Raw genomic sequence first — 25,674 nt, forward strand, 5'->3', positions numbered from 1 at the left:
GTGTTAGACAGAGGTCAGCAGGTGAGCTACAGAGCAGGCTGAAGATATAACTGTGAAGATGAAGAGTGAACTCCAGCAGCTCTAAACAGGGACGTGATGAAGAGCGGTGGAGTTCACCGGTGGGAGAACATTTTTAAAAATGACAGGACCTCTGGAGCCACACCACCTTCACCTCGCCTTCAGATGCAGGTTTCACAGGTAAACTCGTGTGAAGAAGTTTCGAGATTATAATCTGTAATATTACAGGATTAGCGAGGAGCCCATCTCCTCCTCCTTCCTGCACGCAATGCTGCTGCTGACCTTCAGCTGTGGACTTACTGAGCAGTCTACATTCACCCCTGTGCTGTGAGCACAGCTGTGGGCAGGGCAGAAGGAATGAGAGTGACAGGAAGGAGTTTCCTCTGACGGGTGTCCTGGCTCTGGCAGGAGCTCTTCCACCCTGAGAGGACACATGTTTTCCTCTGGACAGGCCAACAGGAGCAGATCCAGAGGTCTGTGGAGAGGCGGTATACGACCTGGGATCACTGAATCCATCGGGAACATTGTGAGGATGGATAAAGTGTATGTGCTGCTACAAGCAGAGAGTGCTGAGAGGCATTAAAGGCATCTGTTTTATGTCACTGTGATGCACGCTGGCTGCTTGGTCTAATACTATTAGTGTTTTGCACAGAGAGCAGCTGTGTAGAAATGAGTGGGAGAGGTCCTAAAGTCTCAAAAGGAGCAGTGTAATCCTCAGAGAACACGGAAAAGCCTTCTCTGCTGTGGGACGTGCTTCAGTAATCCCTCTCTCTCCAATCCAGCAGGGTGGAGATAATTGTAGATCCTTTGCATGGCTTTCTTTCAGAACATGGCTGATGATGCTGTGACCCGAGGAGAGGGATGATGATACTGTGAACCTCTGCAGCAGCTGCCAGCCGTGAATTAGACTGTGATTGTCGCTGAGAGAGGCTTTCCTTCAACAGCTCTTTCCTCTGAAGATACACAGGCATATAAAAAAGCTTCGAGTGAGTCAGGGCGCAGATACGTCTTTATGAACTGTGTCATTAAAGCAGGGACTGCACAGTGCTGTTTATGCAGCTGCTTCTCGGAGGCAGCGTTACCTCCTGTAAACTCCTCTGAACGTGTGCACTTTCCTGTGATCGTAGATCAGCCTCAGGTTTGCTTCAGCACATGGCACAATGTGTGAGAGCGGCTCACATCGTTGGCACTAGGGCTGGGCGATATGGAAAAAATATTTATCACGATATGAATTATTTTATATCATGATAACGATATATATCACGATATACCACAATGTTTCCAGTTATTCTCTGAAAAGTTTGACAAATGTCATCCCTCACTTTTCTCCAACTTTATTTTGAAGAGACTTTTAACGGAACTGTCACAATTGAGAAACATACATTTTAATATAAATGTATCAAATGAAAACAGCTGTGGCCTTCACATTTTTTTTCCAAAACGTACATTTAAAATGAATTGTCAAAATAAACTTAAAGTGCACAACAGTTTCAAGTTTCTGAGAAGAAAACTCAGATTTGCACAAAAGTTCAGCTATAAAAAATAAACAAATTATTTCTTAACTTTCTGAAATCTGTGACCTTGTACTGCAAAGTTTGCAAACCAATATAAAGTGACAAAATTAAGCATCAGGGTTGAACAGAACTCTGTTTAAGGCATTAACCATAAATTAAAGTGAAAACAGAAAATGGCTACTTTGCAGAAGTAGATATGTTACTGTTGAATTTACAGGTTGAGTGCAAGGAAGACTAGTTGGTCAACTGTGTTTGGCTTAAGACCTGACCTCTTACATGTGATGATGTTCCCACTCGCACTGAAAGCCCTTTCAGATGAAGAACTAGTAGCAGGAATGCACAAGTACTTTCTGGCCAGCCTGGCCACCAATGGAAAGTTTGTCTCATGCTGCTTCCACAGTGGGTCAGTCTCTGAGTCAGGCCCAGGTATCTGAAGATACATGGAGAGCTCCAGTTCAATGGATGCTCTGCTGGGTTGGGAGTGGGTGGTGGATTGACCTGCCTTTTTGAAATAGCTACCTAAACTTTTTTTTTTCTTTGTGGGACGGGGAAGCTCTGGATCATCTTCAGCAGCTGGGGGTGAACTGGAGGCTGCTGCTGTTTGTGCACTTTCTGGTGCTGTTGCTCCCACCATGTCCACCAGCTCTGCTGCAGCTCTCATCTTTATGAACTCCACCCTCTCTTCCTTGATGTAGGCTGTCCTAAACTGTGGGTCAAGAAGTGTTGCCATGTCTAGGAGGTTGTTGGTGGCATGGTAAGTAAGTAAGTAGTAAGTAAACTTTATTTATTAAGCGCTTTTCGCAGATAGACAATCACAAAGCGCTGTACATAAATATTAAAATAAACAATAAAATCGATAGACAATGTACACAATATAAAAGATCAAATGTAAATAATGTAAAAAATATAAAATATGAAGAGATCAACAAAAGGCTTGTTTAAACAGAAAAGTTTTTAACTGTTTTTTAAAACAATCCACAGAGTCAAGCAAACGTAACTGTAGTGGTAAACTGTTCCACAGCCTTGGTGCAACAGACTGAAAGGCTCTGTCCCCTTTTGTCTTCAGTCGTGTACGGGGAACAACTAAGAGACTTTGAGTCTGTGAGCGGAGATGACGAGCAGCAGTGTATTTTATAAGAAGCTTGGATAGATAATCTGGGGCCTGGCCATTTAGTGCTCTATATGTTAAAACAAGAATTTTAAAGCGAATTCTAAACTCTATTGGGAGCCAATGTAAAGAATATAAGATGGGAGTGATGTGAACACGTTTGGTAGAACGAGTTAATAGTCTGGCTGCTGCGTTTTGTATTGCCTGAAGGCGAGAGAGAGATGATTTATCCAAGCTAGTCATCATACTTTTCATTGAGGTACTTGAGGATACCGTCTTTGACTGCTTTTGTGAGCTCTGTCTCTCCATCCTTCTGATTGAGGATTTCGTTGTTGAAGAGGTGCAGAACTGGCTTCAGAAAAGATACGCTGACGTAGCCCTCCCCTGACAAAGCGTCAGTAAACTCGAACAGTGGACCCAGTGCCTTGTTCAAGGACTCTAGCAATGCCACGTCTTGCCAGCTTGGCACCAGATGTCTTGTCTAAGTCAAATAGCAAAAAAGAAAGTGGAAAAAAAGGTTACTTTCATGAGGTGTTGAATCTAGGCTGCAAACATAATCAGAATCCAAAATGAAAAGAATCAATGTACAATGTCCAGTGGCTATGTCTCACCTTCTTGTCTGCAACCTGTGAAAGAGCATTCTCCTGCTCCAGGAACCTCTCTATCATCATCTGCCGCGAGCCCCATCTTGTAGGACTTTCAGTGATGAGCTGATGAGGAGGCAAGCCCAGCACCGCTTGCGCCTTGGCCAATTCACGTTTTTTCTTCCATGACTTGGAGAAGGCACTCGCCACCTTTTTACACACTCCAACTGCTCGTTCCACAGCCTGTTTTGTAGATACTGGTGTAAGAGCTTTTAGAGCATTCTCTGTTGAAATAAAACAAAAAAGTATGTTATAACATATTTTGACAGCAACTTTATTTTTTATCATAATGTATCACGTAAATTACTTATGAATTGATTTAATAATTGGATACTGTGAGCAGCTAGTATCACAATTCATTCTTTACTGTGACGGGCAAAAAAAATAAAATATAAATAAAACTTGTTCAATAATGTTTTGTACATGGGCTGATCTAATTTAGATTTACTAATATTTTTGTTGCTACTATACTACTGTCAACACAATATTACACTAAGCCATTTTTAGATTGTTTTACACTAACCAATAGCTAGCTGTAGGCGGTGACCAAAGCATTGTAGCCGTTCCCACTGATTCAGTTCCATTGCAGAGATGTTGTTAGTGGCGTTATCCGTGGTGACACAGACAAGGTGGCATTCTTGCAATTCCCATGACTCCAGTGTATCTCTCAGACCTAGACACATTAATTCTTAATTAGGAGTGACTCAGAATTACTACAGCCAGAACAGTAGCTGAAAATATTTGTTTTACTAACATGCATATCATATGTTAGTAAAACTAGTGTGTGTGCGCATCTCTGCTCGTCCATAGGTCAGTAGTCAAGGCATAATGCATGACACTGCAAACATCCTTCTCTACTTTGGCCCGGCATGCGTCATATAAGCGAGGCAACTCAACTTTACTGAAGTGCTTACGACCGGGCATGACGTACCTCGGATCAAGGACTTTGACGAGGTCACGAAAGCTGTCCTTCTCAACTACGTAAACAGGGCCATGCCTTTACAAATGTAACGCAAGATGGCTTCTGTGATTTGTTTATGGCGCTGGGACATTGTCTCATACGGCGTCCCTTGTGCGAAAGACTGCTGTATCTTCGGCTGGCTCAACACGTTCTCACTCCCAAAGCATAACATTTTACTCTAGGTGACAAATCGTCAACATATTACGTTTTCGGGCACCCAACGCGTTCCTACGTGACGACATCGGAAAACTGCGGACACATGAGAACCGTTTGGACTCAATCCACACATCTTCGTTTTTTCCCTTAAAATCACTTGGCAAAACACTATTTCACATCATTAAAGTGCTGGTTGAGCTTAGGGATAAGGTTATGGTTAGGTTTAGGGATAAGGTTATGGTTAGGTTTAGGGATAAGGTTATGGTTAGGCTTAGGGATAAGGTTATGGTTAGGCTTAGGGATAAGGTTAGGTTTAGGGCTGCAATACAGGGCTGGAACCCACCGCGTACCATAACAACGTGGAAGGTCACTTTTTGCGTTCCTCAGGAACGCCGCGGGACGTGACAAAACGTCGGGATGTTATGCCTCGGGAGTGAGAACGGGTTGGCTGGCTATAGTTTTTCTTTTCCCAAATTGCTCCCGTTGTTCCACAGCTTGGTTTAGCTCGGATTTTCTGGATTCTTGAGTCTTCTTTTTCGTGGGCCTTCTGTAGGTGATAGAAGAGATTTGTTGTGTTGCCATCGGGCGCGGGAATAGTTTTATAGCATAGCTTGCAAATGGGCGTCTTCTGCTCCGTGTCAGTGCTGTTGAACCCAAAATGTAACCCTGAAGGATGAAGGTCAGACCATAATATTCCTCCAAAAGTGCCTTCATGGACCTGCAGCCGAGAAACCGATGCAAAGTGTTTATGCAGGTGAGAGAAGTTCACCTGAGGGCTCTTTCAGCGTGCATGCTGAGCGCTGAGAGACGGAGGTTGTGCTGCAGGCAGACGTTTGGACGGCGACTCAGACTTCACTTCTAGACGTTGTCAAATATTTGTCTACGAGATGACGACAAGACAGGTACCGTCCTCCCGAGTGCACAAAAACACACAAGTGAACACAGCAGCACACAAATCCACACGTCTGTGGACACGTCAGTGCCTGCAGACACTTTAGAAATGGCTGTGCTTCACTCTAACACTTTAACACTAAAGAACACTGAGGAAATGAACAAACTGACAGTTAACAATATGGAAAAATAAAAGGATCTCTCTGCTGCTGAAAAGTGTGAAATAGCTAAATGCCTTGGACACGTAGTGAAAACCTGAGATATTTCATGAAAACTTAATCGTGATCACCGTAACGTTAGGAGATCTGTGGCTGAGTCAGAGCACACACGGGTTCGTGCAGATAAAGGCTCAACGAGGAAGGTTTCTGCAGGACAAATACATCCGATTAAGAGAGCAGCTGCTAAAAGGCCATTACAAAGCAGCAAACACATATTTGAAGCTGCTGGTGCCTCTGGAGCCCCACTAACATCAAGGTGTAGGATATTTTGGACAATCTATAATCTTCTAACACAAAAACATACAGTGTTCACTGAAGTAAACACACAGAGCAGTAGCAGATTTTTTTTTAAATGTGTTTTATTTATTTTCATTTGCTGCTAACTGCCTTGTTTTCATTTGTAGTTTTTGTAGTAGGAAGAATTACAAAAACTACAAATAAAAAAAGTGCAGTTAACAAATGTAGTGCTCTCCACTATGTGAACCCCTCAGCTGAATTTTTAGGTTTTTCAGTTCAAGCCAATGAAATGAAATCCAAAAATTCAACCCCAACAATCAAATGATCCCCTATGAGCAAGCACTCTGGCAACGGTGGAGAGGAAAAACTCCCTTTTAACAGGAAGAAACCTCTGGCAGAACCAGGCTCAGGGAGGGGCAGTCTTCTGCCATGACTGGTTGGGAGGTGAGGGGCAAAATAAAATCAAACATAAAGGAGAGCACAGCGTATTTATGACAGGTCGGTGGACTGGCTCGAGTTCAAAAGATGCTCGAATCCCGCCTGAGGTGGTATGGACACGTGATTCGAAGCGATGAGAACTCAGCAAAAACCGCTATGAGGATCGACCCAGACGGACACCAGCCTCGAGGCAGACCGAAAAAACGGTGGATGGACAAAATCAAGGAAGACATTAAGACCGTCAACGCGTCACCTGAGGACGCCTTGGACAGAACCAAATGGAGAAACCTTTGCTGAGGAGCGGACCCTGCACCAGCGGGAACAACGCCAGGATGAAGGTGGACTGTGGCTGGAAAAGATCATTACTGTTTTTAAAGGGTAACTGGTCCACATCCACAATTACAGTAGAGCTGTAATTGTGTATGTGGACCACAATCCACAATTGTTGATGGGACGTGTGCATGCAAGCACACGCAAGCGATCCCCACTCTGTGGGGTCATGATAATAATCATGACCCCACAGAGCGTCATGATAATAATCATGACCCCACAGAGTGTCATGATAATAATCATGACCCTACAGAGTAGGACATTCCCTTCAGCCGAAAAACCAAGAGGCCACCCAGAAAGCAGCTGCAGAAAGAACAATGAGCCATCCGATATCATTTCCGAGTACTTCGTTCCTTTCCCTGAGTTGTGTGATCTCTTCACAGAGTCGTCTGTTCTCTTGCCTGAGTTCTTCGTTCTGTTGCCTGAGTCGTGTGATCACTTGCCTGAGTCGTGTGATCACTTGCCTAAGTTCTACATTTTCTTGATCGAACTCTTCCCAGAGTTGTCTGATCGCTTCGCTGAGTTCTGCGTTCTCTTGCCTGAGTCGTGTGATCACTTGCCCAAGTTCTGTGTTTTCTCGATTGAGTTGTGCATTTTCTCGATTGATTTGAATGATCTCTTGCCTGCGTTGTCTGTTGTCTTGCCTGAGGCGTCTGTTAAATTCAGTGATGTCCATGAGTTCACTTAAAACAATACTTAGAACTTCAACTGCCGTACGCTGCACTGGGTCTGACTGATCTCTGCTTCCAGATGGATTATTCGACGTTCCCTGTGACATTTCTTTGGAGGTTTAAAGCTCAAAAAAGTTAAATCTCTGAAGTATTTAAATGCAAAGGTTAGCTTTGTCTAAACTGTTAAAGGACCTCTATTTAAGGACTTAGTGTGTGTGGAGAGAATGTGATGTCCCCCAATGATCCTTTGAGAAGATCAAAGGATCATTGACCTTTGAGAAGATCAAAGGATCAAAGGAGCGCTGTGGATCATTCTGCGCATGCTCAGATCAATGAACGGGAGAATTATTAAGTGTGCCTATGTAATGGCACACTTATTTCTATTCAACAGATTTATTATTCCTATTATTATGACTCTTGGTAGGAATTCGTCGCACGGTTTTCCCAAAATTCCCCAAAAAAGACCCCATTTTTCCCCATTCATTTCGATGGGGAAGGGCCCGAAAAAAGGCACCAACACAGGCCACTTTGAAGGCCTACCGCTCTGCCATACTTTGTCGTAGAAACATCATTTAAACTTTAAACGGGTCACAAGATTTTGGACTTTTATTGTCCAAATCCTCGTTGCGATGTCTTTTACTGTTGGTTCACAAGAGCAGTTTAAGTTTTAGGAAAATTAAGATTTTCACGGAATGTTCGCGCTACTGTCAACTGCCATAAAACCAGAGTGTGGAGAATAATTTTAAAAATTTGTGTTTCTTGTCCTGTCCCACCCAAACAGTTTGCCCTACATCTATAATTTATACATCAAAACGTAGCTATCGTTGTCTTCTTTCATCCAGTGTCTTCCTCATTGAGATCAGATTTACGGTTTTCTCACAAATGCCATCAAAGCGCAGCCTCCTCCCTCTCTGTCCCCCATAGACGACCATTCAAAAACTACTCTCAATTTTCAGCTCAAATTTAACATCGAAGGGTGTCTTTACACTGTCACCACGTCAGTATAATACACTCCACAGGCATGAAAATTTAATATGTTGTATTCTGGAAGTTCCTGCCACTCACGGTGAAAGAATTTTTGTGATCGGACCTACAGTTTTCTCTTGGGAAGTATTTGTTTCAGAGCTTAATTCCTGTTTGCCCATCTCTGTGTCTGACCCTAACTGCAGTGTGTGTGTGTGTGTGTGTCCCATCCCCTCCTGCCACACACAGGAGTTACCAAATCACAGATGTACCCCCTCTTTTCGGTAAAAGTGCTTCTTCTTGGGCTGCCTGTGTAGCTGTCTCTGCCTGTTGCATGTCCGGGCATGAAACTGCAACCTGTCGCGTGTCCATCGTTTAGAGTTTTGAGCATGTCGCAAATCCGGGTGCACGTAAAGCAGCACCATGTCGCAAAACCACAAGACGGAGTTTCTTTGTGGATATTTCTTCGCCGAAAAATATCATTTTTTTATACTTCATTTTCTCTTGCATAAAGTTAGAGTATGAATAGTGACAAAACAACATTAATATATTTGCCCCCAGGCTATTTAATTTTATTTTTTATGTATTAATTTTTAAAATTAGAAACGATAGAATACAAATGGCACGATAGACACTTTTCTATCGTCCACATGATATATATCGTCATATCGCCCAGCACTAGTTGGCACGTCCACCTGATCTATCCACAGAGCCATCGGCACAAATGCAACAGCATCTGCTATAGCCGGGTGACACCACCAGGTCAGCACTGTGTGACTCCACCAGGGTGACTCTATCGGGGTGACACCACCGGGTCAGCACCATGTGACACCACCGTGTGATATCATCGTGTGACACCACCAGGGTGACACCACCGGTTCAGCACCGGGTGACTCCACCAGGCCAGCACCAGGGGCGACAGGGAGGCTGTACTGTTAACTTTGTGTTCTGGTGTTGCGTTTGTCATGAGAGGTGTCCTTTCTTTAGAAATAGGTGGATGTTAACCACACCCTCCTCCAGTCCATAACCCTGAGTTTGTCAGTAAAAGATAAATGTGAGAGTGTTTCCTTACTTTTATCAAAGGAAACAGAAGTGGAGCACGCCTTGTGAATATTGGAAGAATGATTTGTGATCATATGTAATCACATCCATGACTGATAACTGGAACTGGAGCAGAGAGAAAAACTCACAAAATCAAAGTTTCTCCAAGAGCGTTTCAGTCTCTGTGGTTTCCTCACACACACACACACACACACACACACACACATACAGATTGGTAGTGTGTGAATAATTCAGTGATTATTAATATTTGAAGCCAAACGGCTCAGTGGATTAAAGAATCATCAGAGGAAGCAGAGAGAGAAGTGAAGTCTGAGAGGAACCACACAGACGAGGACAGCCTTCGAAGAACAAGCACCATCAAACCGTTCATTGTTTCTATTTACACTTTGAATCATCCTGTCATACATTAAGAGCCGCTGCTTCATCGGCCACTCATCATCATCAACAGAGCTCGGCCATCAGCTGCTCAGCCTTCACTCACAAAGCTTTAATGTCCTCCTGCCCAGAAGCAAGTTTCAGAAAGAGGAAGCAAACTGGACTGACTGTCATTAGGTCCAAGTGTTGTTGCTGACTGTCACTGGGTCAGAGTGTTGCTGAGTCTGAGGTCTAGACGGTGCCTTTACGTGATGAAATTAGGGCTGCATTTGATTTGAATAAAAACCCACAGTGGTGTGGAGGGAGGCAAAGAGAGACTGGCTTCTTTTTCCACTCTAACTGTGTTTGTCTTACACACTCGACCAAACAACAAATACACAATTCAACAAAAACTCAGTTAAAAATCAAAATATTTCTTCCACCGAACACTAAAAAAAATCTCTGATGTAAAGTTACATCTTTCAGTTACATCTTTCACATCACAAATAAATAAATAAATAACCCAGTAAGTGTCTACATTAATACTGAAACAAACAAGAAAAGGTCAAAAATTCCCTCGAAACAAAACGTATAAATTCTAAACACACAAATCAGTCCATGCATGATTACATCACTCCGCTCATCAAAAAGTCACCTGTGCGAATATATCGCCTATCTTCGGTTACTGGACTGACGAATGTTGGTTAGAAAATGTTTACATATCAGCCAACCTTAGTGGGCGGAGCTTCAGAGTTAACTTTTCTTCACGTCACAGTTTGCTGACTCCTGCTAGCTTTAACACAGTGAAGGTTGTAATGTTGGTCACAGGAACCTGAGCTCAGCATCATGGGGATGGCTCTGCCTCTTTGCCTCCATGTTCACGCGCCAGTGTGCGTAATTGTTTTCATTCATGCACTGCTCCTGCTCATGTTTCCACGGTGACAGTAGCGCTACAGAGCCACGTGTTAAACAGAGCAAAGAAGTGTGTTTTCTAATCGAATTATTGGAATTGCTCGATGACTCATTGCAGCCCTTCGTGCATGTCTGCGTGCACTCGTGACTCATGATGGGAGTGGAAGTGAACCAGACTGGGGTTGAGTGCCATCATACCTCAGCAGTCCTTCTGGCCGAGGCTTTGAATCAGAGCTTAGGGCAAAGCCTCGTCCTTCAGCTGAACCATCGCAGGAACATCTACAGGAAGAGCGTCTCGCACCATGGCAGGTTAGGCTCCATCCTCTGTGTGCAGATCCGATCATCATCGACATTTATTCGCCGCGCAGCAGCAGCAGCAGCAGCAGCAGCAGCAGCACATTTCATTATCTGCTGCGAGTGTGTCTGCTGAAAGGTTCACAAGTCTAATTGCATTTATTAATTATAAGATAATGGGCTCATGCAAATAAAGGGGAAAGGTGAAGAGGAAATATGAAGGTGAGCAACGAGAGAGAACCGAGCAATCAAAGAGAGGAAACCAACAAAAACACAGAGGTTTGAATTATTCCAGCTGCTCTAATTCAACTCGACGTAAATTATTAATAGAGCAGAAGGCAGGACACTCGTCACACTTCCATCAGTCATGGCTGCGTGATGTTTTCTGTCTCCGATGGCACCGCAGGGGAAGTCTCCTTTATTATTAGTACAACAATGAGCAGCCAATGCAACAGGAGCGAGGAGGCGGGTCCCGCCGCCCAGCGGTCTTCAGCACAATGAAGAACAGACTGGGGCGCTCTGAAGAATACCTGAAAACCAAAGCTGATCACTGATTATCGTCCAGTCACAAGTCAGCCAACAGCAGGTACTAACCACGTGGTTTAACCGCGGTGGTTAGTACTGTTGGTCGTGGGTTTGAGTCCATCATCTTGGCTTTCTGGGTGGAGTTTATGTTCTCTCCAGGTACACCAGGCTCCTCCCACAGTCCAAACACATGCAGCTAATGCGGTTAGCTTAACTGAGTCCCATTGAGCCTCAGTGTGTCATGTACCGGAGGGACCTGTTCCAGACAAACAAACAACAGTAAAATGTATACAGTCATGTCAAAGACAAGTTTTTCATGAAAACATTTGTACGTCTTTGGAAGTCTGTGAAATCGAGGAGCTTCAGGTCCTTCTGTAAGGTATTCCATCAAGACGGAGCAGAGAAGGAGAACGCCTTCTTTCCGACCTCTGCACGAACCGATGGAACGACGAATGTAATGATGTCCTGAGAGCGCACTCTATCACCAAACTGTGTAACGTGTACTCTGATAAATCAGAGGGCAGTCAACCAGAAATAGATAAAATAATATGATGAGCCATCCAGTGTGAGACCAACAAGGACCAGTCAGCCGGAGAACATAGAGTACAGTGGTGTGTCACAGGTTTACAGCCAGTTCTAAATCTTAATGTCCCACCATGGATGAATCTGACAGATGCAGAGAGCGAGCAGAGGCTTTCGTGTAAATGATGTCACCGAGTCAAAAAGTGGCAGCATCGAGTCTTTTTGTTGAAGTGAAAGAGAAACATGATGTGCCCAACTTCAGCCTCAGTTTCTTTAATAGGCGGACAGTGTGTGGCTTAAAGGAAAGACTGTCATCAATCACAGCAGGCCATGTCCACACTAATGCCTCCGTTTTGGCCTTCCGTCCACGCTGAGACAGCGTTTTTGGTCAAGGAAAGCGGATACATTTGAAAATGCCGTTTTCGCGTCGCAGTGTGGACAGCGTAACCGCAGGCTTTCGGAAACGATGACACATTTTAGTCATGTCATGCAGTCATGTGACCAATTAAACTAAGATGGCGGAGGGCATTACACAGCAGTTGTTTTGACAGCCCTATTAAAGATTAATATCAGTCTGTACGTGCTCCAGACAGCTTTTCTTCAAATTCTTTAATTCTCACTCGCTTTTGCAACTTTGTACTTTTGTGTTACTCACAGCAACAACTCCACCTCATTGTTAGTCCGTTTAAAAAACTCGGTGCTTTTCCTCGACATTTTGCCGCGACGTTTCAAAGAGCCGGAAAGTAAATAAGCGGCAGACAGAAATGAGGCAGGTCGAATCATCTCGCGCTTCACGCATGCGCAGTACTGGAACATAACCGCTTCAGTCGCTTTCAGTGTGGACGCACAACTGTTTGGAAACGACTGAAAACAGTAGTGTGGACGCGGAGCGTTTTTAAACGGAAACACTGTTTCCAATGTGTCTGGATTAGTGTAGCCTAAGAGAAGGTTTGAATGTTTATAAAGAAGCATGAGCCCACCCTGAGTCGGCACTTTCTCATGCATCCATCCATCTTCTGCCTCAGTAGCAGACACCTCTCTCTCCTCTCGCTCATTAAGCTGAGATACCTGAACTCGTCCACTCCCGCCCACTCCTCCTGACCCACTTCAACCTTTTTCATGAACCGTGATGCAGCCGTCACCATGACTGGAGGTGTTAATTCTAATCTGTGCTGCTTCACCCTCGGCTAAATGCTGATCTGGAGAGCCTCTGCCTGTGCTTGTAGTTGTCGTAGAGAAAGAAGGCGGGTCACCAGCCACCACAACAGAAGTGTGGTGGGTTTTTTCACAGAAGATACACAAACTCAAATTATACATTTTCAAAATATATGAAATGGTTGAAGGTTGGTGCCATGGACCTCCCTCTGTCCAGTAGTCCAGACGAAGAAAAGCTGCCGGGTGAACAAAGTTTTTATATTGTGGCACAAACAAGACGTGACTGGTTAAAGAGTTGGGGAGAAGTTTAAACTGAACACAATGTGTATTTAAAGATAAAACACGAATGAGGTAAATTCCTAACAGAAGTGTCAAATCGTTTTTTTAAATGCATTTCTCTAGTTTGCATCCAGTTTGAATCGAATCAGGAGGTGGAGGTTGGGGTGGTGGATGGGCGTGCAGCAGGAATCCAGCCCGCCCTGAGCAACCTCCACGGTCAGAGCTGTGAGAGGCGGCGTGCTGGATTAGCTTGGCTCCGAGGATAACGCTGGCCTCGTTTTTTCTCCGAGGAGCACAGAAGTGGTGAGGAGACAATTAGAGTGAGAGCTGAGGAATTAGCTGAGAGGAGGCGTGAGGCGGCAAAGCCTCTGTGATGGATGCTTAAATATTTCATGCTTGTTTTGGAGATTCCTTAAGTGCAGACGCACAGAGAACGCTAACAGGATCAAGTGTTCGTTTCAGGATTATGAGGGATACGCACAGCAGCAGTGTCTCTGTGAGCACTTCATTTTTCACACACGAGCTCCAGCTGGACCTCGGAGAGGCAGGAGAAGGGCCTCGTCTGGTGCACAGGCTTCAGTGCACGTAGAGCAGGGTCATGCTTTTGGAATAAAGACAGGTTCATGGAAATGTCACAGCTTTTCACCGTTTTTTGGTATCATGTAGATGAATTAGATGTGAGAGATTAGCAGTCATGAATGATACCGACTGAGGTCGGTGGGGTTTGTGTTCTCCCTGAGAAACTAAAACCTCTTCAGGTCTTTATTTGACCTACTGTGTGTCACTGTGTTGTCATTTACACACTCACCAGGTGCAGAATATATACAGTGGGGAAAATCCGGGTCGGGGAAGCACTGCCACTCTCGCTCTCTTCTTCACACTCCAACTAACACACGTCCACAGAGCGGGTAGGTCACGGGTCTGGGAAAACAATACACAAGAGACATCGGTTACACAGAATCACAGATTAACACGAGAAAACTTCACTGAGGCTAGAGGCTCACTAACGTGTCTCGCACAATCATCCAGCAATGAGACTGTCTGCGTCCCAGCCTTAAATGCAGCCTGATGGCCAACAGGTGTGTGGGCCAAGGGCGGGAGCCCGCAGTGAGCTCCGCCCAGGCGGAGTGGCGAGAGAAAGAGGGAGAGAGTAATCAAACACACGTAGCCTTGCAGGGCCGGCCGGGCAGACACGGGGACCAGGACATGTGTGTGTTTGTTAGCAGGATTACTGTCAAACACATTGGAAACGTTCTCAGGGGTCGGGCTTGGATCCCTTTACAGACGTCCGGTATCTTCAGATATACGCACCAAAAGAAATGAAGAGAAACCGGGAGATGGAGGAATTCTGGTCCGGATCCACGTCAGTTTCCAGCTTTGGTGGAGAGATGCAGTTTCCTTGATTGTGATGCTGAGAGGCGGACTGAGTGAATGATGATCTTTGTCCTTCATCCTGATTCTGAAGAGTTTTGATAAAGAATCATTTCTGGGCAGCACGCAGAGTATGGATCCGTTTCTTCCTGCTATCCCTGAGGATCTTGTCTCGGGACACTCTTTAAGCATCCGCTGCACGAAGGACTCGTTTGTCTTTAGTACTTGTGTTTCTTACTGTCAGCGTGCTTTTGCAGTGAAGCACACAATCCTGCAGTAAATCATCAAAGCAGCAGAGCTGATGAAACTCGGTGCAAATGCAGCGCTGTAAAAATGCTCGTGTGTGTTTGTGAGAAGACATGACTGCCCGACGCTTCTCTGAGCTCCGGCCTCACCTGTCACTCTTTCTCCTGTTCCTTTGTGCCCACGAGCACTGAACTCATAATCAGCATTTCAGTTTTTCATTTCAGAAGAGAGAGGAGGTGGAGATGGAGAGGGTTAGGAGGGGAGATGTGGCCCAGATGTGAAAATGGGCGGAGAGCTCAGCTGAACACCATAAAATATTCTGTGTGAAGACTCCCGAGCTCCCGGCAAGACTCCAGTGTGCACAGGGAAGGAGGCAGGAAGGAAAGACAGAAAGGAAGGACCGAAGGAAGGGAGGAAAGACTGCGAGAGAACCGGTGGAGAGATGAAAGCAGCTGATTGGAGCTGAGAGGCGGAGCAGTGAAGAGCAGCAAGAGTGGAAAGGTGGAGGAGAAAACACAAAGCAGACCAAACATCACCATAGTGAGAGTCAAAACAGGAAGTTTGACCTCCTGCCTCACCCACCCGCAGCTTCTTCCTCCACCTCTCTGGCTGCAGAGGCTGCGGGTGTTTAAGGTGGAGCAGTAAATTCATTTTTTAGAGTGAAATAATCCAGAAGCACATGAATAGAAATTAAGATTTCCCTGGATTAATATTGTGATGGCTGAACGTCGCCGCTCCTTTGCCTCTCTCAGCCCCACTGTCAGCCGCTGTCTATGAATCTTCATCTCTCAGTTTTGACCTTTAAGACCTGATTTTAACTTAATAACGGCGGCTTCCTCTGAGCTGCAGGTGGAGACGGAGTCAGAGAGCTGAGTGCAGCAGGAATACATCAGAGGGAGGCAAAGAGAGGCACGAAAGCATAAAAGAGTGAAAGACACAGATGTTGGGATGTAAAGGAAGCGAGGAACATCAGCTAAAACCGAAGCTAGAGAAATAATAAGAGAACTGAAGAGGAAAGGAGGCAGAGGAGGAGACGAGAGGAAGAGTGGAAGAAAGAAGGGGATGTGCTGAGGAGAGAGAGCGAGGATAAAACCAGCTGAGGGCAGAGAGGAGGAGGAGGAGGTTTGACTGCACTGCGTTTTCTTCACTTGGTTCAAAGTTGCAGCAGCTGATGCGCTCAGATAAGACGCAGGTCACATGACTCTGCGTCTCCGCTGCATGCTTCTGTATGTGTTTCCTTCTATGCCCCAGATGTCTCCCATCCTCCCAGTGGTTCCTAAATTAAGGTTAAAAAAGCAGAGCATGCCCCTCCCCCGGCTCTGCTTCTTCATCGGCCGCCTTAGACCTGATTTTACATTTACGCTCGGCTGAGGCTTGCCGCAGGCGCCGTTTACAGGCTCAGATGGGTTGCTAGGTTACAAACCTGTCTTCTATCTGTGTTGACAGCGCCTCCTGCTGTCTCTAAAGTCACACACACGTGATTAAAGTGCGTCACGTGACGGTTCAAATTTGAAAATGTCGCTTTGAAACGTCGTCATGCGAGGGTCTGAGCTAAAGCTCGTGTTTGTGCAGCCTCTGTGGGAGGTCACAGTGCTACGCATGCCTCCTGCAGTCTGATTGGAGAACAGCTGAAACGACTGCTCCTCCACATCTGCCACAATAAAAATCAAATAAACTAAAACAAATGTTTTTACAAATTTGCCACAAGTCCCTCCCCTTCTTGATTTTGATTGGTTGGTGACAGTCTTTGGTTATCTGCTGTGAACTTTGTCAGGTGCTTCACTGAGGTGTGTGTTTGTGTGTCTGACTGAACTGATTCTTCTCGCTCAGGTACACCAAGATGAAAACCGCCACCAACATCTACATCTTTAACCTGGCACTGGCTGACTCGCTCTTTCTGGCTACGCTACCTTTCCAGGTACGGCATTATCTGCACGCGTGCAAACTCTGTAGGTTAGCCACCTGTTCCTTTAGGAGGTCGGGCTCTGTGACCCTGAGCAGGATAAGTTGTGTGTTTCACACTCAGACTCTTCTTTCTTGATGTTTCCAGGGCACTGATTTGTATCTGGGCTTCTGGCCGTTCGGGAACACTCTGTGCAAGGTGATGGTGTCCATCGACTACTACAACATGTTCACCAGCACCTTCACACTGACGGTGATGAGCATGGACAGGTACGTGGCTGTGTGCCACCCTGTCAAAGCGCTGGACATGAGGACTCCTCACAAGGCAAAGGTACATTTTATTCTGCCATTATGAAACGCAGCCGCTGTGATATCTCTGTCTTGCTCCTATCAGGGCGGAGAACATTTCACTAATTCGCTACATTAGTGAAACGTTATGAACCAGTGAGCAGCTTTCCTGACCTTTCTAAAAATAAACTGTCTTCAGCCAACACGTTCTCACTCCCAAAGCGTAACATTTTACGCTAGGTGACAAATCGTCAACATATTACGTTTTCGGGCACCCAATGCTTTCCTACATGACGACATCGGAAAACTGAGGACATATGAGAACTGTTTGCACTCAATCTACACATTTTTGCTCTTTTCCTTAAAAGCGCTTCGGAAAACACTATTTCACGTCATTGAAGTGCTGGTTAAGGTTAGGAATAAGGTTATGGTTGAGCTTAGGGATAAGGTTAGGTTTAGGGCTGAAAAACAGGCCTGGAACCCGGCGCGTACCATAAGAACGCGGAAGGTCACCTTTCGCGTTCCTCAGGAACACCGCGGGACGTGACAAAACGTCGGGATGTTACGCCTCGGGAGTGAGAACGGGCTCCTTCAGCCACAGGAGTTGCCCCCTGCTGGTCATTGCGTAGAATGCAGGTTTAAAGAACTTTTCAGAGGTTTTCTACATTATTTTGACTCTTTTTATAGACGTTATCAGGACGAGCATGCTGCTTTGAGGCTGAAAATACTGAGCTGTAACTCACTGAGACGCCATTAAATTGCTTTTCATGTCCAATGTGTTTGTACAGTTATTATTGTGGGCTTTTACCTTAAAATATAAAGCGCTGATTGGCTGTTAACCCCTTAAAGCCTGAAATATAAAATAACTGCCAAAAAATTCCAGTTTTGTGGAAATGGAGAGTTTATTGAAGCATGTGACAAATTTGTTTTCAAATTTTAATTTCCGTGTATGACTCTTAATTTGTGTAAAAATCACAATGATGATGTGGAAGTCTTAAAAACATTAAAGCGATCATGTTCAACTGTTCATGTCTTCATGTGTTCAGGTGGTGAACATCTGTGTTTGGGTGCTGGCCTCCGCCTTCGGAGTTCCAGCGACGTTCCTGGGAAATGTGGAAGAGCATGAGAACAGTAAGCCACGCACACACACACACACACACAGATGCGCGTGCACACACACATCTCAGTGTGTCCTCATGTGCTGGCTGTGTGTGTTTGAGCCCCGATGGCAGCTCAGTGTCACTGAGGACCATGGGTTGCAGGTCTGATGTGCACGTCCTGCACAGCTCCACGTCCACATAAAACCATCATCATCATCAGCTACAGCGACCTGTTCCCATGAGCGCTACATCTGCCTGCACCGTGGGGCATTGAATTTAATCACAGCTTCGGGCTGTAGGGGAATTTAACCCTAATGAAAACTACGAGTCAAACATGGCTGTTAAAGCTGTAGCACAGCGCCCTCACTCCTCTCTGTTCCAGTGAGAATCTCTGACTCTGTGATGAAGATTTGGCTTCTCTGCTTACAGCAGGAAATGGACAGATGCTAGAACATGCAGACTGCAGTTATAGCTAACCTTTAGCCTGTCCTGCCTCCTTGGAGCGAGGGCCCAGTGCAGAAGTGAAGCTGTTGAGTCACCGCTTGACCTCGGGGACCAAATGGATAAGATGGAGGAGGCCTCGAGGAGGGTGTGTGGATCAGCCAGTCAGGAGGAACTTTATGTGCCTCATGTAGTGATTAGTACTCTCAGTAAAGATCCCCAGTCTCTCATCTCTCCTGAGGACACCTTAGTGGGCGGAGCAAAGAAGAACCTGACGTGAGGCAGAAGCTGAATTAGAAGGCTGTACTTGGCAGCGAGACGTGGCCGGACCGTCTGCACTGATCTGAACCTTCAACACAGCCATCAGCATCCCTACACAGACTGCACTTTCAGATACTTCCATAAAGATGAAACCCTAATTAAATACAGTAACGTGCAGCTTTACACACTGCTGCCTGCAGAGAGGGTGTGATCAGTATCTGCTCCTTACTGCTGTCACTGCACGCTGTCTGACTAATGCTGTTAACCAATGCCAGCGTGTCTTTATCACCACATTGACTGAATAATAAAGCAAATAGTGCAGAACTAAAATCCATGACACGAGGCTTTCATTTAAAAGGAGCCTGTACACGTGCATGTCAGTGTCGCCGTACCGGTGCAGATCAGGAAAGATGCTGTTTCCAGTGTCGTGTTTTATTCATGAATGCACTGCAGCAGCAGCTCTGCACCACAGCCCTGCATCTCTGGGTAAACTCATTAATCACAGGTTTGTCAGCCGGGAGGCCCTTTTCACAGTCACAGGGGAAAAATCAGATTCCACTAAGTTTTTATACCTAAACTCTTAAAGTTCAACAGGTTATATAATAATTTCATCATCAGATGATCAGTGTAATATTATAATAGATAACATTGAAGACCAGAGTAATTTTTCAGTCAGACTGTGGTCCTTATGTCACTGCGAGCTGTGGCCGGACACCAGCAGACTGAGGATACAGGCACCAGAGCAATTACTGTGCCCTTTCAAAGGGAGGTGGGTGCTCAGGAAGGCCTCTTGGACGCCTCTGCTTAGAAGTTTTCTAAGCAGACCTAGAACTCACTGGAGAGACCTCATCTCTGTCTTGTCAGGCTGGAAAAACCTGGATAGTGGAAAATACTGCAGGGGAGGAGCCCAGCCTACCCTGCTGCCAGTACAACTTCACTTTGGATAAGAAGAAGGAAGCCGGTGCACGGGTCTGCCATGTTCACATCGAACAGGAGCAAGAGTTTTTGATGCTCACCGGGCTGGAAGAAGATTCAGCAGCATCTCTGAAGAGTTTACCCTCCACCAATCAGCAGAGACTAATCAGTGATCACTCCCAGAGGAGGAACCTGTTAGCGGATGAAAGATCACAAGTCCACATCAGCATGACTCTGAGCAACAAGGTGTGCAGATCAGTGCAGCTTGTCTGCAGACATGTTAAACTCTCCAAGAAGGGAGTCGAACGCTGTGTTCAGCATTAGAACTCACTTCATCAGGAACACGTGGCCTCGTGCTGCTTTAGGCCTGTCTGGGTCAGCGCGCCTCGCCATCGTCAATACAGCATCCATGTGTGAGGGGCTGGGAGCGAGACCATAAACCTGCTTCATCACAGCACTGCGGGAAGCAGCGTGCACGAGTTTGCTTCAGTCAGGCCGGATCAGGTCCTGTTCCCGTCCTCGTCAACTGTGCTGAGTTCAGTCCTGACAAGGTTTTCATTTGATTCCATTAAAAGCTGAGGCATAGCTGCAGATCGACTGCAGGCATGTTAGATTCAACTCAAATTGTTCTCTTTGCGTGAGACGTATCAGGACTGCTGAGGTGAGTCTTCAGACGGTGAATGGCCGAGCAAAGCGTGACGTTATCAGGCTAGCCCTTTCCTCATGACTGGAGTGTTGATGAGTGCTGACCTGGTGTGAAGGCCTGACTGGGCAGGTAAAGCAAACTTTATTTCACTTTTCTCAGCTGTTTTTGCTTGGTTGTGTCTCTCTGGGTGAAGTCTGTGCACAAACATCAGTAATTATGAAACCTACTGTGCTCGTTCCCTGGACGTACTCTGAATCCTTTTTGTTGATGCTGAGCATGTCCGTGCTCTTTAACCTGATCTCTGCTGCTCGTCATTAATAATGTGTTTCAGTGTTTACCTCACTTTGTCCTTCAGCGTTTGGCGTTTTGACTGGCCGCTTAGCTTCGATGGAAATGCTCATAATTATTCATCGTCTGGTGTCAAGACCTGGAGCACAAAACAGCACTCCAACATATCGGCCATCGCAGGAATTTCAGAAGAGCTCTGATCCCCTCCCAAAAGCACAAGCAACAAATTGCAAATGTTGGGCACTGGTCAGGCTCAGACGGACTTTAATCACTGACACGGCTCCTTTGGTGACGTCTGACATGCTGTCTGTAGGGAATCTTCAGCAAAGCTTTTAAAATGTTAATGAAACTGAATTTATTTGTTTTTCTGGACATGAACACAATTATTTTGAGTCTAGTCTCATATTTTGTCAACAGTGGGTCAGTTGACCCACTGTTTTGATGTCATTTTGTATTATGGTTTATGTCTAAGTAGGGGTGGGCAGTATAAACGGTATATGGTAGAAACGATATGAATTTGGCCAACGGTAGAGATTTTGAGTATACCGCTCTACCACGATAGCGCATGTTGATGGTGTCATCAAGCTGCGCCGGTTTTGGTCAACAGCATTGCAGCGGCTGCAAGCGATATTATCTCCAAATTATGCCGGGCCACAGTAATAGCGAAGAGACGAAGCACATTTTGAAACATGAGGAAAGCCAAAAACTGCGCTTCCGCCACTTCCGTACCATTGATTCATTAATGCTGAATTCTCTGGCAGCTGCTCTATTCCCATGTTGTTGCAGTATATTAATGAGTGATGGGAATAATGATGGGATGGGAAACATTACTAACAGAGTTACTATTTTCAGTAATCTAACTAATTACTATTTCTATCGTTACAACAACAATAATAATAATGATAACTAGAAAGGGAAAATTTCAGAAGAAATTTTATGTGTGCCTATGCCGCTGGTAATCAGTGTAGTTTGCCATTCATACAGCTACAGAGAGCAAAACTCAGCAGAGCAGCCATTCTCCACCATGAATTATGATAAAAACAAACACCGCTCGCGCCTCACAGATGACAGCTTACAGTTTTGGGTAAAGATGAAGTGACTTTGTACAGCCCCGATTTGCAGACGCTGTGCACACAGGTTCATGAGCAGAAGTCCCATTGTACCACGGCAGACCCAACAATGTTTGCATGAACACGCTTTGAAGCATTATGTTATGGACCACTTTTCACACATGGTTGGTGTACCCACACAGGCAGCTGTAGCTTTTCAACTCATAGCCCAACACACACCCAAAAACAGCCAAGAGAGCACAGACTTTACACCCGTGGGTCCACCTCCCCTGCAGCGGCACTGCAGACCACGCCCGACACACATCAAACACATAAAATAAATATATATGCACTTTTGCATTCACTTTTTGTTTTTGTTATTTTTACACAGTGTTCTGAATGATGAACAATGGTCTACAGCCAATCTTGTGTATTATTATACAAACTTTGGTTGTAAGATTCGGATAAGCATTTAATAAAAGCTAAATATTTTATATGAGAGTAAGAAAGAAAAGTATATCTTTATGTCCACCTTTCTCTGTTAATGCCCTACCTGGCCCCTGGCAAAAGCTTTGCTAGATCCGCCCCTGCACAGTTACCAGCTGTCAGCTACACAAAAAAAGGAGCTTGGTGTTTACAGGAGTGCAGAATTATTAGGCAAATGAGTATTTTGTCCACATCATCCTCTTCATGCATGTTGTCTTACTCCAAGCTGTATAGGCTCGAAAGCCTACTACCAATTAAGCATATTAGGTGATGTGCATCTCTGTAATGAGAAGGGTGTGGTCTAATGACATCAACACCCTATATCAGGTGTGCATAATTATTAGGCAACTTCCTTTCCTTTGGCAAAATGGGTCAAAAGAAGGACTTGACAGGCTCAGAAAAGTCAAAAAAATAGTGAGATATCTTGCAGAGGGATGCAGCAGTCTTAAAATTGCAAAGCTTCTGAAGCGTGATCATCGAACAATCAAGCGTTTCATTCAAAATAGTCAACAGGGTCGCAAGAAGCGTGTGGAAAAACCAAGGCGCAAAATAACTGCCCATGAACTGAGAAAAGTCAAGCGTGCAGCTGCCAAGATGCCACTTGCCACCAGTTTGGCCATATTTCAGAGCTGCAACATCACTGGAGTGCCCAAAAGCACAAGGTGTGCAATACTCAGAGACACGGCCAAGGTAAGAAAGGCTGAAAGACGACCACCACTGAACAAGACACACAAGCTGAAACGTCAAGACTGGGCCAAGAAATATCTCAAGACTGATTTTTCTAAGGTTTTATGGACTGATGAAATGAGAGTGAGTCTTGATGGGCCAGATGGATGGGCCCGTGGCTGGATTGGTAAAGGGCAGAGAGCTCCAGTCCGACTCAGACGCCAGCAAGGTGGAGGTGGAGTACTGGTTTGGGCTGGTATCATCAAAGATGAGCTTGTGGGGCCTTTTCGGGTTGAGGATGGAGTCAAGCTCAACTCCCAGTCCTACTGCCAGTTTCTGGAAGACACCTTCTTCAAGCAGTGGTACAGGAAGAAGTCTGCATCCTTCAAGAAAAACATGATTTTCATGCAGGACAATGCTCCATCACACGCGTCCAAGTACTCCACAGCGTGGCTGGCAAGAAAGGGTATAAAAGAAGGAAAAACTAATGACATGGCCTCCTTGTTCACCTGATCTGAACCCCATTGAGAACCTGTGGTCCATCATCAAATGTGAGATTTACAAGGAGGAAAACAGTACACCTCTCTGAACAGTGTCTGGGAGGCTGTGGTTGCTGCTGCATGCAATGTTGATGGTGAACAGATCAAAACACTGACAGAATCCATGGATGGCAGGCTTTTGAGTGTCCTTGCAAAGAAAGGTGGCTATATTGGTCGCTGATTTGTTTTTGTTTTGTTTTGAATGTCAGAATTGTATATTTGTGAATGTGGAGATGTTATATTGGTTTCACTGGTAAAATAAATAATTGAAATGGGTATATATTTGTTTTTGTTAAGTTGCCTAATAATTATGCACAGTAATAGTCACCTGCACACACAGATATCCCCCTAAAATGGCTAAAACTATAAACTACTTCCAAAAACATCCAGCTTTGATATTAATGAGTTTTTTGGGTTCATTGAGAACATGGTTGTTGTTGAATAATAAAATTATTCCTCAAAAATACAACTTGCCTAATAATTCTGCACTCCCTGTATGAGAGTAAGAAAGAAAAGTATATCTTTGTGTCCACCTTTCTCTGTTAATGCCCTACCTGGCCCCCTGGCAAAAGCTTTGCTAGATCCGCCCCTGCACAGTTACCAGCTGTCAGCTACACAAAAAAATGAGCTTGGTGTTTGTCTCTCAGAAACAGTTCATAACTTCCTTCAACTCATTCATGTCACCTAAGGGTAAACCTGTTTCTCCATCACCTGTTCAGCTCTGATGATTCAGTAAGGACATCTGGTTTGGAACAGCCGTTTTTACAGCTGTGGCTGCAGCAAACATCAGCTGATACTAGAAATTAAAAGCAAATGAATTCTAACAACAGCTGATCAAGCTTAAACGTGCTGCTGTTGTTTAGCGCGATAAACAAACAAGAGAGAAAAGCCGATCATTGATCAGTTTCATGACTGAAGTTTCAACAGGCTAGAGAATGACAGGGAGGCTTCAGTAACGACAGAATAAATCGTAATATTTTCTCTGAATGTGGCACGATTCCGTTTGTACGGCAACTCTACTGAACTAACCATTATGAATAAAATAAAGTCCAACGTCAGTAACTTAGCGCGCACACAGCTGTATATAAACTCCCGTGGTGCTAGCTAGCACGCAGTACGATTGTAAAAAGTCAGCACAACGAAAATAAACTACACCTAAACTCTGTTTATATCTGACCCAAACAGAGTGCAGTTCATAACTTCTTACCTGAAATTCAGTTCACCTCACGCTCCTGCCTTCGCTTTCCCTGATCCATGATTCTAACAACAGCTGATCAAGCTTAAACGTGCTGCTGTTGTTTAGCGCGATAAACAAACAAGAGAGAAAAGCCGATCATTGATCAGTTTCATGACTGAAGTTTCAACAGGCGAGAGAATGACAGGGGAGGCTTCGTAACGACAGAATAAATCGTAATATTTTCTCTGAATGTGGCACGATTCCGTTTGTACGGCAACTCTACGAACTAACCATTATGAATAAAATAAAGTCCAACGTCAGTAACTTAGCGCGCACACAGCTGTATATAAACTCCCGTCGTGCTAGCTAGCACGCAGTACGATTGTAAAAAGTCAGCACAACGAAAATAAACTACACCTAAACTCTGTTTATATCTGACCCAAATAGAGTGCAGTTCATAACTTCTTACCTGAAATTCAGTTCACCTCACGCTCCTGCCTTCGCTTTCCCTGATCCATGATTGACCACCGCGTTATGTCGCCTGCCCGGCCTCATATGTCTCGTTGGCGGCATGTCCTTTCTGTCACACACCGGTGGATAGCTGCCCTCTGTTGTAGCTCCACCACCAAACAACTCAGTTATTTTTTCCACATCCAGCTGTAACTCCGATTCTATGCGGGCATTTGCGAGAGACCGGGGAGGTGAAACGACAGACAGAGTCCCCTCGCTATCCATTTGCAGCCAAGTGCGGCAGCTAGCTAGGTAGCCGGCTAGCTGTCAGGCAGGACCGACGTAGTCAGAGCACTGTCGCTAAATATGGGATGTCTTGATAAAACAAGCAGATATTTGAAGTTTACACACCTACATTCTCGCCTGAAATAATCTTAAAAGCTTATTTTGTGACCTAGAAACACGAATAAAAGACATATAAAACGAAGTGGTGGCCGCCATTGTTTAACTCGGCAGAGGTGTGCTATGAATTGTGGGATATTGAGTTTTCCACCAAGCATTACCGTAACTTTTGAATGATTTGCGCAACCTTAAAAA

The 25,674-nt window shown here is 45.0% G+C and overlaps 2 protein-coding genes across 4 annotated transcripts in view; one reads left to right on the top strand and one right to left on the bottom strand.

Moving 5' to 3' along the window:
- The window catches only part of oprl1 (opiate receptor-like 1), a 144,712-nt gene that overhangs the window by 45,937 nt on the left and 73,101 nt on the right, over window positions 1-25,674 (top strand). The window contains exons 3-5 of the mRNA XM_039604799.1: window positions 16,700-16,787; window positions 16,920-17,102; window positions 18,106-18,190. Coding sequence (XP_039460733.1) covers window positions 16,700-16,787; window positions 16,920-17,102; window positions 18,106-18,190 — 356 coding nt within the window. The remainder of the gene's footprint in view (window positions 1-16,699; window positions 16,788-16,919; window positions 17,103-18,105; window positions 18,191-25,674) is intronic.
- Window positions 1,358-25,143, bottom strand: LOC120435356 (zinc finger BED domain-containing protein 4-like). Of its 3 annotated transcripts, XM_039604800.1 has the most exons (6): window positions 14,564-14,672; window positions 14,061-14,173; window positions 13,734-13,853; window positions 3,808-3,957; window positions 3,252-3,508; window positions 1,358-3,121 (listed from the first exon to the last, which is right to left on the bottom strand). In XM_039604800.1, the coding sequence occupies exons 3-6, from the start codon at window positions 13,759-13,761 to the stop codon at window positions 2,876-2,878; spliced, it is 681 nt and encodes a 226-aa protein (XP_039460734.1). In that variant the 5' UTR covers window positions 13,762-13,853; window positions 14,061-14,173; window positions 14,564-14,672; the 3' UTR covers window positions 1,358-2,875. The 3 variants fall into 3 exon arrangements, with proteins under 3 accessions (XP_039460734.1, XP_039460736.1, XP_039460735.1); XM_039604802.1 differs by lacking the exons at window positions 13,734-13,853; window positions 14,564-14,672 and adding an exon at window positions 25,097-25,143; XM_039604801.1 differs by lacking the exons at window positions 13,734-13,853; window positions 14,061-14,173; window positions 14,564-14,672 and adding an exon at window positions 10,676-11,604.

The sequence above is a fragment of the Oreochromis aureus genome, linkage group 20 (assembly GCF_013358895.1).
Source record: "Oreochromis aureus strain Israel breed Guangdong linkage group 20, ZZ_aureus, whole genome shotgun sequence".
NCBI classification, from domain to species: domain Eukaryota; kingdom Metazoa; phylum Chordata; class Actinopteri; order Cichliformes; family Cichlidae; genus Oreochromis; species Oreochromis aureus.

Bases quoted from the DNA above. Each gene is read 5' to 3' on its own strand.
- LOC120435356 (XM_039604800.1), bottom strand. From the start codon at position 13,761: ATGAAGTGCTCACAGAGACACTGCTGCT. The intron at 3,958-13,733 runs GTGCGTATCCCT...TAATGTGTCTAG, and splicing joins CTCACAGAGACACTGCTGCT to GTCTGAGAGATACACTGGAG. The intron at 3,509-3,807 runs GTTAGTGTAAAA...TTATTTCAACAG, and splicing joins CCGCCTACAGCTAGCTATTG to AGAATGCTCTAAAAGCTCTT.